This window comes from Otolemur garnettii, unplaced genomic scaffold (assembly GCF_000181295.1).
Source record: "Otolemur garnettii isolate 467f Iridium unplaced genomic scaffold, OtoGar3 scaffold00139, whole genome shotgun sequence".
NCBI classification, from domain to species: Eukaryota; Metazoa; Chordata; class Mammalia; order Primates; family Galagidae; genus Otolemur; species Otolemur garnettii.
Genome location: NW_003852534.1, coordinates 1,114,389 through 1,127,209, shown reverse-complemented (window position 1 = coordinate 1,127,209; position 12,821 = coordinate 1,114,389). Strand labels below are relative to the sequence as shown.

Genomic DNA, 12,821 nt, shown 5'->3' with positions numbered 1-12,821 from the left:
GACTGTCACCATGCACATCCACTGGAGTGGGTCTCCGGCTTCCTTCTCAGCCACCCACCCCAGAAGGGCACTAATAGGCTTTGTTAAGCCCCCCTTGAAGCTAATCGTGCCAGAGAATCTCCACAAACCATCTTCTGTCCTCTAATAGTGCCCGAGCCGGGCAGGAGGCAGAGAGCAGAGGGTGCACAGGCCCGGAGCCTGGGGCGCCTGGGGTCCCCATCTCAGGTCCCTCCGAGGGGAGGAGGGGCTGTTTTCCAAGTTACAGGATTTTACACGGAGCAGGTATAGCGAGAGGGAGAAGGCGGCAGAAACGCGAGTGCGCTTGGAAGTGTGCCCGACCGCGGTACCACTCTGAAAGTGTCATAAACATGCCAAGGGCACCCCCCACCCCCACTTCTCACACGTAGAAACCGCGGGCAGGAGGGGTGGAGTCACTCAACTTACCCCTCCCCCCCAGGTCCCTAAAGCACTATCGGGGACTCAAACCCGGGTCCTAGCCCTCTCTTTCACACCCGGGGCGGCCCGCGTTGGGATCTGGCCTGCCGCCGCGCCCTCCCCGCGCTTGCTTGCGGGCCACGAGGGGGAAATGGGGGCTCAACGGGACGCCAAGGCCCTGGGTCCTCGCCCCGCCCCGCCCTCGGGGATTCAGAGGGGGGAAGGGAGGAGCCGCGCGCATGTGCACAGCTGGCGCCCCCCGCCCCCTGCGCACAGCTGGGACGTGGGCCGCGGCCAGGCGGGCGCAGTCCCGAGCCGGCCGTGGTCGCGCCGGGCCCTCTGCGGTCGGTCCGAGCGTCCGTCCGCGCCGTCGGCCATGGCCGCACGCCCCACGGGCCTCGCGCGCCGCTGCCTGCTGGCGCTCACGCTCTGCTGCTGCTGGGGAGCCTTGGCAGTGGTCGCCCAGAAGCCGGGCGCCGGCTGTCCCAGCCGCTGCCTCTGCTTCCGTACCACCGTGCGCTGCATGCATCTGCTGCTGGAGACCGTGCCCGCCGTGGCGCCGCAGACCTCCATCCTGTGAGTGCGGCCAGGGGACGCGAGCGGAGCGGGGCCCAAGGCGCAGTGAGAGTCTGGAGACCTGTGGGGTCCGGGGTCCACCAGGCTCACGGGGAGTAGGGGATTCCGGGGCCCCGATGGGGGCCGACGCTCAGGAGGGATCTCGGCTAAGGAGGCGTGGGGCGATCGGGGTGCCGGGGGTCGGTCGCGGGGCCCACTGGGCCTTTGTCCGCCCTGGCCCGGACGCCGAGGGGCGGACCTGAGCGCGCGGCCTCGGGAGCCGCCTTTGTTCGGAACTCGAAATCCCCCGCAGACTGGGAAGTTGTTGGGAGCTGCCAGGGAAAACCCCATTCGTCTCTCGCTGCTCCCCCGACTCGACCCGTTCCCCTCCGGTCCCCCTTTCAGACTCCGCGCCTCCCCCTCGCCGCTTGGTGCCCCTGCCCTCTACCTCCCCCAGCACGGCGCCCCCACCTCGGGCCCGCTCCCTGTCCTATTCGGTCCGCCTGCCCCGCTCCTCCTCCCTCCCCCTTCTCCTCCTCGCGGCCTCCCTGCCCCCGCGCACGCTCCCCTCTCCCTGGAGCGAGGTGCTCCCTGCGCAGGGGACTCCTCCCTCGGGGATCCTTGATTATCCGCCGCCACAGAGCTCTACGTCCAGGTGCCCTGCATCCGCCCCGGGGGCCGACAGCCCGCGAGCCCCGGGGGGGCCGGGGTTCCCGGGGTTCCCCAGGGCTTTCCCAGCGCCCAGAGCGAGCCGGGACCAGGTTCCTGGGAGGGGCCGCCGTGCGGGTCCGGGAGTCCTGGGGCCTCCCGGCTCTAGACGGAGCCGGCTCCTGCCCCAGGCGCTGCTTTTCTTTCGTTTCTAAGCCGGGCTGCCGCCTCAGCGGATGTGCTAAACTTCCCGGATACTTTGCTTTCAAGCTGCGACTTTGTATCTCGCACTACGCTGGCCTCTGGCGCCACTTTCTCCAAAGAAGGAATCTCCGTCCGGTCGCGCCGCGGGCTCCGCTGGACCGAAATGCCTCCAGTGTTCGCTGAAGGCCTCGGTGTATTCGGAGGCAAATTGAATCAGGACTTTTCAGAATCTGTAAAGACAGCCTGCGTTTCGGGCGCCAACTACACTTCACCGTCCTGCAGCTGCCCCGCCGCATGCCAAAAATAGTTTGCACTTTTCCTGGCTGAGCCGAGGATTTTTGGCACCACGATAGGGTCTGCAAAAGTTGTAAAAACCTGAGTGAACTAGCCGGGAAGCAGGCGGGCGGTGCTTTAGCTCTGAAGCCCTCTGCTCCGACAGACCACCGCTCCTGGCGGTCACCACACTCGCAAGCTCTTCCTTCAGGTTGGGGGAAGGGGGTTTGCAGCCCTTGGGGGTGCTGGTCCAGGGCGCGTGCGTGGTCAGCCGGCATCCCACCCAAAGCCAGGGACTTTGAAAATGGGGCAGTGGGAGGTTTCTCTGGAGGGGATACTTTAATTTTTCAGCAGGTCAATGGAGAAAAGTTGGACGCTGAAGGCTTTATTTAAATCTGGCCAAAGTCACACACTTGTCCTGTGCTTTTCTTCAAATGCTAACTGCGAAAGTAACATTGTAGAACGCAAGTGGGGTCCTCCTCTGCTGTGTATGGGTGGGGCTCCCCAGAAACCTGACAGAATTGGTCAGCGCGGCTGAGTGGCTGAGTGGACAGGGCCGACACAGCACCTGCAGGAGCATGCTGGCCTGGAGCTCTGCCTTAGTAACAAGGGGGAGGGGCACAGCTCTCTCCTGCTGGATTGTAGGCCCCAGACAAGTGGGTTGAGCTGGTACCCAGAGTTGGTCCAGCTGGGTGACATTCAGCAAGTCACTCATCCCCTGGGAGGACATGAGAGGGTGGTAAATAGGTGGTGATGCTGGGGCTGGGGCCTCAGGTTTGGGGGAGGAAGAGGAGACAGCTGCTGGCGGGGTTCACCTGGGAGTAGAAGGAGGGCAGACTGGTCCTGTGGGGGCTCGTGTTGGGGTGTCTCTGGGCGCCCCACTGGGGAGTTGCTTGATAACTCCACACATGCAAAAACGCTCGGTGTTCACTTCCAGTCTCTGCCAGGTTTCTGCCCCCATGTATATACTATTATTTTATATTTTTAGTTATTATGTGGTAAAAATTGGGAACAGAAAAGATAGAATGAAGAACCTGGTCCTGAAGTTAGTACAGCCACCTGGCCATTATATCCTCCCTGTGCCTTGGAGCCTGCGTCCCACAGAGAAGATTAAATCTGAGTCACTTGAACAAACCCTGCCCCAGTGCCTCAGGGGTGTGTTTAACTGGCCTGCTGTTGGGCACTTGGATTTGTTGTTCGGGGCCTTAGAAAATAACGGGCTGAGTGCACCTTTTGATCCTGGAGAGCTGGCCAGTAGCACAGGGGCCCAGTGGCATCCAGGTCGGAGCGCCTGCAGGACACAGCCAGCAGTTGTGGCTCAGTTCAGCTTGGAAGGTTTTGTAGAAATGCTTCCCTTTTGAATACAGTATTACGCTACATCCACACTGCAGTGGGAATTTGGCACAGGACGTTTAAAGCTGGTGTCAACCATAAGATGCATCTCTCTGGCCTGCCTTCTCTCCTCTCAACCCTGGACTTTTTGGGGAGGTCACATCGCTGCTGTCCTGTCAGTGCTGGGATGCTGGCCAGCGTGTGGGACTGCTGCTCTTCACAACCCCCCCCCCCAGGCTTTCTCTGCAGCCCCCCTCTCTGCTGAGGTCATGCAGCATTGGCCACATGCTGGCCCACAGTGCAGTTAGCCTGATGGAGGCCCTGACCCAGAGGGGTCTGACCTCAGGGAGGTGTGACCTCAGGGAGGTGTGGACCTCAGGAAATTGCAGGAGGCTCCAAGCAGGAGCCTGCTCCCACCACATGGTCTAATCTGCCAGACACCTGTTCTCACATTCACCTGTTTTCTTATCGCCTGTTGGGTGTTTGGGCCCATACCTTGTTTGGATTACCCACTTTAAAAAAGCTCAGTTCCTCCTTCATGGAATTCTCAGCCCAGTGGAGCCCCTAAAGCAGTGGTTCTCAACCTTCCTAATGCCGCTATGTATTTTCATTGTTATAAAGGGGTCTCGACCCCATAGGCTGAGAACCACTGCCCTAGAGAGTGAGGGGCCTTCCAGTGGAGTGACAAGGATGACGGTCCAAGTGCACACAGGGCTGCAGGGGATGGAGGGGTCAGGAGCACCCTGGACACTGCTCCCTTGGAGAGTGGACTCCCAGCTTCCAGCCTGTGTCCAGATGGGTGGAAGGGCCTGTGTTGCCACTTCGTGAGTCTCCACCTACCTGTGGCCCCCACTGGCCCTTCTGGCAGTCATGACCTGGAGGTAGAGAAGTGAGTCTTTAGGCCATTGAACTGACTCCCTTGTCCCCAGAATCACAGCTACCTCCAAGGTCTGTCATCTTCCTTGGAGGTTCCCCAGTACTAGCTTTAATTTTCTTACTGACTTCCCTTGTGAAATCAGCAGACAAGCTCTTCCTTACACGTGGTCCTGCCTGGGACCAGTCCTGTCTGCTGGGGCCTGGCCGGGGCTCTGCTCTGTAGCCTTTTTCCTGCTCCCCTGACCCCTGTGGACATTGACAGGGATACCAGGGCTCTATTCCTCTGTCAGGAGACCTCTGTGGACTAGTAGCTCCCCAGGGTGAAGACTGGATTGTTGAGACACTGCTATCACTGCCTGCAGACAGTTTAGTGCAGATATGTGAGATGGTGCTTTCATGGTGCTTAAAATAATATCATCAATGGTTTAGAATCTTTTAACTTGATAATTCCAGTGATTTAAATTTTCTTTGTCTTGAAATTTATTTTAAAAAATAGTTGTATTTTCCACCTAGTCACTTGATTCTCTTAAGATCTACAAGTCCACAGATAAAATAGCTAAAGCCTAAGAGATTCTCAACAGAATGATTCTCACGTGACTTAAGTCGAAACTGGCAAAAAAATCAACTAACAGTGTTAGTTGTTTCATGGGTTAAATCTGGCGCTCCTCTTTTCCTAGCTTAGATTCCTTATTGCTGTTACTTTGTTAATTAGTTTCTTTATGGTTCTAACCGTCCTAATGCCTTGGCCCTTTCATACAGTTCCTGTGGGTTGTGAGACCCACAGGTTGAGAACCGCTGTCCTATCACTTTGTTGTCTATCCCTTGATTAATCAGCCCTCCTGAGGACAGAGATTAGGAAACACTGAGACTTTTTGTCTATGCCTTGATTAATCAGCCTTCCTGGGGGCAGAGATTAGGAAACACTGACAGGGAACCCCGAGTCCTGAGTGGAGACAGCAGGCCCGGGTGTCTTCCTGGGGCATTATTCACTCAGGCAGGATTAACTTCAGACCTCTTCTGGGAGGGAGGTTTGTTCCTGATCTGGTTGCACCCTGGATCCCCAGCTCTGTCAAGATAGGGCTCCTGTCCTGTTCCTGTCTAGATGAGCTGCCCCACGGAGGAGCTCAGGGCTGGGCAGGGGATTCCAGGAAGGCTAGCCCCCTCTCTCAGTGCCTGCTCCGTGGTCACAGGCTATTATGTGAGCAGAGCTCAGAAGGCTTAGGAGGAGCTGAAGGATCCTCCCCTCCTTTGTTTCAGAATTAGGCCAGAAGCAGAAGCTTAACCAGTGACTGTTCCCTTATATGACCTTTATCCAGATGAATTTTCACTTAAGAAAAACCCCAGCTTTATCAGATAGAATAGCCATTTGAAAAGATGCACTACTTTAAGAGCGCTTGGTAAGTTGTAACACAGCTGTTCCTGTGAAACTGTTCCCACCATCAAGGTCATAAACATGCGTTCACCCCCAGAGTTTTCTTGTTGCCCAGGTAATTCTCCCCTCTGCCCCAGCCCTTCTTCCCTCATTTACAAGTTTTGCCTCTGGGTTCCTGAAGGATATTGGTCTTTTGGTTTTCCAATTATCTTTGATTTTGAGGAATCGTAGTGAATGTTACTTCACAGATAAGTTGAGAAGCAATTCCTCCTCCTTAATATTTTTGGGAAAGTGTGGGTAGAATTACTTTTATTTCTTTTGTAAATGTTTGGTGGAATAGTTCTCATTATGGGAAGGTTTTAAACTATAATTTCAATTTCTTCCATAAATAAAAGGCTATAAGAGTAGCTATTTCTTCTTCTGTGAGCTTTGGTAAACTGTTGTCTAAGGATCTTACCATTTTACATATGTTGTTAAATTTGTCATTATGTTTCATCTTTCTATCTGAAGAATCTGTAGGGACGTGGCTGCTCTTATTGCTGATATTAAGAAGCTGTGTCTTCTCTCTTTTGGTCCCAGGTAGGGTCTGGCTAGAGGTCTGTCAATTCTATTGATCTTTTGCAAAAACCCAGCTTTTAGGTTCATTATTTATTCTGTTGTTTTTCTGCTCTGATCTTTGTTAATTGCCTTTCTTCTACTTTGGATTTAATTTGCTCTTTTAGTTTATTAGTATGGAAGTTGAGGCCATTGATTTGAGGTATTTCTTCTTTCCTAAGAGAGATATTTAGTGTTATAAACACCGTTTCTATTTTCATTCTGCTTTAAATACTTTTTATAATTATTTCCCTCTGACTTTCTTTGTTGATCTGGGGATTATTTAGTATTATGTTACTTAGCTTCTGATATTTGGGAATTTTTCCAAACATCTTTCTGCCATTTCTTTCTCATTTAATTCCTTTATAATCAAGGAGTACACTCTGTATGACTTGGATCCTCTTAAATTTATTGAGATTTGTTTAATGGCATAGAATATGTTTTGATAAGGAAATATGCCTTGTGCCCCAGAGAAACATGTGGTGTCAATTAGATTATATTGATGGATACTGCTAAAATCTTGTGTCTCAACTAATTTTTTGTCTGCTTGTTCTACTACTTATTGACAGAAAAGTATTGAAATCTTTTTTTTTTTTTTTTTTTTTTGCAGTTTTTGGCCAGGGCTGGGTTTGAATCTGCCACCTCCAGTATATAGGGCCAGCACTCTACTCCTTTGAGCCACAGGCACCTCCCAGTATTGAAATCTTTGATTATAACTGAATTTGCCTTTTTCTTCTTGACATTACATGCCTTCTGTATTTTGAAGCTGCGTTATCAGGTGCCTAAATGTTTAGAATTCTTTTATCCTGTTGAATTGACTCTTTAAACATTAATGATTTTCTCCATTCTTTTTTTTTTTTTTTCTGGAGTGTTTTCAGTTCTATATTTAATGGCTGGAGTTTTGTTTCTTTTTATTATTTTTATTTTTTTATTAAATCATGATTATCTCCATTCTTGATAATAGTCTTTTCTCTGAAATCTACTTTCTTTAATATTGCTATTGCTATTTTATCTTTCTTTGGTGAGTGTTAACACTATACATTTTTCCATTTGTATTTTTTACTTAATTTTTATTAAATCATAACTGTCTACATTTATGGGGTACAACGTGATGATTTCATATACAATGTGGAATGCTTAAGTCAAACTAATTAACATAACATCACCTTGCTTACTTACTTTTGTGGTACGACATTTATAATATACTGTTAGTTGTTTTTAAGTGTACCTTTGCCTTGTGAACATTAGGCGAGGTCCCATCAAATACTCTTCCTCCACTTGCCCTCCCCCTTCCTCCTGTCCCCTCTGTTTTTCTGGACTATCTTTGTATTTTATAATTTGTATGAATGTGTATTTATATATTGGTTTCATAATAGTATTGAGTACATTGAATACTTTTTTTTCATTCTTGAGATACTTTATTAAGAAGAATGTTCCAGCTCCATCCAGGTAAACATAAAAGATGTAAGGCAGGCATCCTGAAACTACGGCCCACGGGCCACATGCAGCCCACCTAGGACATTTATCCGGCCCACCAGGTGTTTTTGCCACTGCTGCCTAATCTGCTTAGCAGCCAACCCATCCGGGGGCCTGCAGTCTAGCCCTCTAACGGTCTGAGGGACAGTGAACTGGCCCCCTGTTTAAAAAGTTTGAGGACCCCTGATGTAAGGTCTCCCTCTTTTTATGGCTGCATAGTATTCCATGGTATACATAGACTACACTTAATTTCAGAACCCCAACAAGACTCAATCCATCCTTATTTTTACTTATTTTTGTCTTTCTATTCAAAGTACATTTCTTGTAGGCAGCTTGTAGGTGGGTTTTGCGTTTTCTCCACTTTGACAACCTTTGCTTTTTAATTGAAATATTTAGACTATTCATGTTTAGTGTGATAATTGGTGTGCTTGGGGTAAAATAAATCCTGCATTTTGCTGTATGTCCCATCCGTTATTTGTTTTTTTATTCTTATGTTTTTGTCTTCTTTTGAATTAAATATATTAAAAAAATTTTATTTTATGTTTTTTCTTTTTTTTTTTGGCTATTAGCTATAAACCTGGTGGGTTTTTTTGGGGGGGTATTTTTAGTTCAGTACTTTGTTTAGGATTTATACTATACATCTATATTTTATTATGACATATATTCAAATTATACTATAAATACTATAAATACAGTATAAGGACCTTGCAATAGTATACACACACACCTCATTTTATTTTGTTTTACTTTATTGCTCTTTGTAGATATTGCATTTTTTTTTTTTAAATTGAAGATTTGTGACAACCTTGTGTCAAGCAGGTCTCTTGGCATCACTTTTCCAACAGCGGGTCCTTACTTTGTGTCTGTGCATCACATTTGCTGATTCTTGAAATATTTAAAACTTTTTCATTATTATTATGTCTATTATAGGGATCTGTGAATAGCAATCTGTGGTGTTACCATTGTGAATGTTTTGGGGTGCCACAACTCCCCCCGTGTAAAATGGCAAACTTAATCGATAAATGTGTGTGTTCTGACTCTCCACTGACTCATCCCCCATCTCTCTCCCTCTCCTTCAACTTTTTATTCCCTAAGACACAGCAATATTGAAATTAGGCCAGTTGATAATTATACAGTGACTTTTAAGTGTTTACATGAAGAATCTCTCACTTTAAATTATAACCTAGAAGTGACAAAGCTTAGTGAGGAAAGTCAGTGAAGGTTTCCCACAGGGGAGGCTTACCCTCAGGGGGCCGCCCTGGTGCAGGCTTCCCCCGTGCTGGCAGCACCTGTGTGCCCCTTCTCCAGTGTGAAGCCTCTGCAGGTTTTCCCACGGTGGACACACTCAGGAGACTGTGCTCTGGTGTGGGCTCTGCTGGTGTTGAAAGGGGTTGGGCCTTTGTCCCAAGCGCTCCCTGGTGAGGAGCTGTGAGGAGTGTGTACGCAGGCAGTGCCCTTCCCAGTGTGGTGCTCCCAGTGCTTCCTTAGTCTGGTTTTTGTTTTTTAGTTTGTCTGTTTTTTAGAGACAGTGTCTCATTCTGTCACCCGGGCTGCAGTGCAGTGATGTCATCATAGTTCACAGCAACCTCAAGCTCCTGGGATCAAGAAGATGTTTCTGCCTCAGCCTCCCAATGTGCTAGGATCATAGACGTGAGCCCTGTGCCCAGTCCTGTCCTGCTTCTTTTCATGCCTGATAGTGTTTTAGGAGATTCCAGACATTGTGAACTTCATCTTGTTGAAAGCTGGCTTTTTTTCCCCTTTGAGACAGAGTCTTACTTTGTTGTCCTTGGTAGAGTACTGTAGTGTCATCATAGCTCACAGCAACCTCAAACTCCTGTGCTCTGGAAATCCTCTTGCCTCAGTTTTTCTATTTTTAGTACAGACAGGGTGTTGCTTTTGCTCAGGCTGGTCTCAAACTCCTAAGCTCAAGCAATCCACCTGCCTTGGCCTCCCAGAGTGCTAGCATTGCAGGCAGGAGCCCCCACGCCCGGCATAAACACTGGGTCTTTATGTGTTCTTATATTAACCTTGATCTTTGTTCCTGAATGCAGTTAAGTTATGTGGTCTTGCTTTTTGAGGCTTGTTAGGTAAGGTCAGAGCAGTGCTTAGGCTAAGATTAACCATTTCTAATAACTGAGGCAATGCTATACCCAATGCCAGGTGAATTTTGAAGACTGTAGCCTGACTCGTGGGAGCAGTTGCACCTGTGTCCTGGCCCAGCGTGTGTGTTAGTGTTTGTCACCTCAGCCAGCTGGGTGGGTTCTCTTCCTGCCTTGGAGAGTTCGCCTGCACACGTGTGCTGGTCATTGCTCAGCTGGATACTCACACCTACAGACCCCTGAGGTTTTCCTTCTCTCTCTCCCTGGAGTATCCAGGGATTGCATCTCGGTTCCCCTGTGTCCCTCACTCAGCCTCAGCTTCTCTCCCAGGCAGTGAGCCAGGGCAGTGTTCTGCTCACCTCACTGTTTTCCATCTCTCAGGAGTTGTGTCCCTTCTTGGCTGATGTATGATTTTTTTTTGAGACAGAGTCTTAAGCTGTCACCCAGGGTAAAGTGCTGTGGCATCACAGCTCACAGCAACCTCCATCTCTTGGGCTCAAGTGATCCTCTTGCCTCAGCTTTTTCTATTTTTAGTAGAGACAGGATCTTGCTTTTTGCTCAGGCTGGTCTTGAACTTCTGAGCTCAAGCAATCCACCTGCCTCAGCCTCCCAGAGTGCGAGGATTATGGAGGATTATGGGCGTGATGTGTGGTATCTTGCAAACAGTTGCTTTGATGTTTCATCAGTCTTTTGGTTGTTTACAGATGCTGAGTTTTGCTCTTGTTACTCCATTTTGTTCAGAAGGGATATACGTACCTACTCATTTTGTTTTTTTTTAACATCTTTATATTCTTCTGCAATAAGGTAGGGTTAAAAATAAATTATAATTAGAATAAAGTAATAACCAAGTTCACATTCTCAAGTTCAGTTTTAAAAAAATTAAAAGCTAAAAAGCTGCTCAGATGATGTTTTCCATTTGTCCTTGGAATGCTGTTGTATTCCTTAGGAATTTATGTTCAGATGCTAATGAACAACCGCAACATCTCACTGGATTAAAACAATGTAAGTTCCTCCTTCGCTCATACAAAATCCTGCAGAGCTAGTCTCTGTCCGGCGGCTGTTGGAGGTCAGCTCTAAGCCGGGCGTTGGCAAGCTTGGCCTGCAGGGTCACTGCCTGTGTGTGGATGAGGCCCACTGGAGCATCTGTACACGGGCAGCGCTCGGCAGTGTCAAAACCAAACTGTTCACAGTCTGAGAACATGTATGCTCTGACTCAAGATTTTGGCTCTGCCCTTCCTGAAGTTCTGTCCCCCAGGAGGGACAGAAAGGAGGAAGACAGAGGGACTCTGGAGTTTCTGCCTCTGCTATGTGGGTGAGCGCTGATGGCCTCTCCAGCCCAGATGCACAGCCTGGGTGTGGAGTCCAGCTGTGTGCATGGAGCGGAGTGGCCGGTGAGCTGGTTCTTAGTGCCTATTGGAGCTGTCCTGGACGTCACTGTGCACCATTATTGCTCTCTCTGAAACTCCATCTCATCGGCCTTTTCCTCCGTTTGTGCTGCTGTTTGCAGAATGGAGCAGCTGGGTCCTTTCGCTTCTCAGAGAAGCCACCGGTGTCTGTGACCTTCCTGTACCTTTGATTCTACGTTCTGCAGCTGTTGGTGACTTTCCTTGCCTCTAGCCTCAACTCCAAAAGTGGTGGTGGCAAAGATTTCCACAGATGAGTCTAACAAGGGGGGGTTTCTTGTTCATTATTTGGGACTAAAGGTGATTTATCCATGCATGACGGCTGCCCCGTGCGCTTATCTGTGGTAAGGGGAGAACAGTCCCAGTGCTCCTGACCTGTAACTTGTCCCCTGCTGCCCATGTGCCCGGGGCCTGCCTGTGTCCCTGCCTCTGGCTGCCAGAAGCTTCCCAACCCTTCCTATTGACTCTGTCATATTAAAGCTGTGTATGAATTTGTGAGATTATTTGGAAATCTGCGTGCTGCTTCCCTCCTTAGTCCCCTCTCCTGCTCCCCACTGTTTCCCTCCGTGGGTGTAGAGTCGGGCCGGGTGCACAGACACGTCCAGGCTGCCAGTCCTGTGGGACACGGGGACCACATGGTCTGCTCGCCACGAGCAGGAGCTCAGGGATTGTGAAGCTGCTCTTTCACCCACTAATTGCACCATCCTGTTTATTTTTCCTTAAGAACATATTTAAAAGCTATTTTTATGCAAGTTGTACATGTTCATAGTAGAAAAATTTGAAAATACAGATAAACAAAACACATACCTCACATTCCTCTTGCCAGAGAGAGAGATGTTGCCATTGCTGGCCTTCCCCTCAAGTGCACAGAGACACTACGTGGGTGTGTGTGCACGTGTGCGTGTGGCTGCATGCCGGGGACTCAGCCCTCGGTCACTGAGAACTTCAAAAGTCAGGCCGTGACGTATGTTCTGCTCTATAGTGTGCTTTGTTGGTTTTAAAATCCGACAACGTATTGTGAGCCCGTGTCTGTTCAGTAATGAGAGCTCATCTTTGTCAGTGCCATGCCGCATTTGTTTGTGAGGAATTCCCACATTAACCCAATGCTCTGCTGTGGGTCATTTCTTTTGTTTTTCTTTTCCTGCTGCTGTGAATAGTGCTTCCAAAATACCGCGTGAGACTGTGTCTGGAGAGCCTGCAGGGCATCTGTTTACCATCTCCTGTAAGGTTCTGATCCGTGCCAAGGACCTTGGCTGTCACGTCGTGTTTCCCTGTTTTGATTCCTTCCTGGACACCATCCTTACTTTCCTGAGGACGGGTGTTCCCCAGTAGATGAGCATTGGTTTATATGTCCTGCAGAACTAGTGTAATGTTAGTACAGATCTGACTGAGGTCAGTCTCTGCAGTTGGGATGAAGTGTGGAGAGGAGGGACAAGGTGCAGAGGATGCCGTGAAGCGCCAGGACTGTGGGCAGAGCCTGGCGTGGGTGCCTGTGGGCAGGACTGTGGGCAGAGCCTGGCGTGGGTGCCTGTGGGCAGGACTGTGGGCAGAGCC

At 49.4% G+C, this 12,821-nt stretch overlaps 1 protein-coding gene across 1 annotated transcript in view; it reads left to right on the top strand.

Moving 5' to 3' along the window:
* The first annotated feature begins 753 nt into the window (after positions 1-753).
* The window catches only part of PXDN (peroxidasin), a 95,374-nt gene continuing 83,306 nt past the window's right edge, over positions 754-12,821 (top strand). The window contains exon 1 of the mRNA XM_023518427.1: positions 754-1,011. Coding sequence (XP_023374195.1) covers positions 812-1,011 — 200 coding nt within the window. The 5' untranslated portion in view covers positions 754-811. The remainder of the gene's footprint in view (positions 1,012-12,821) is intronic.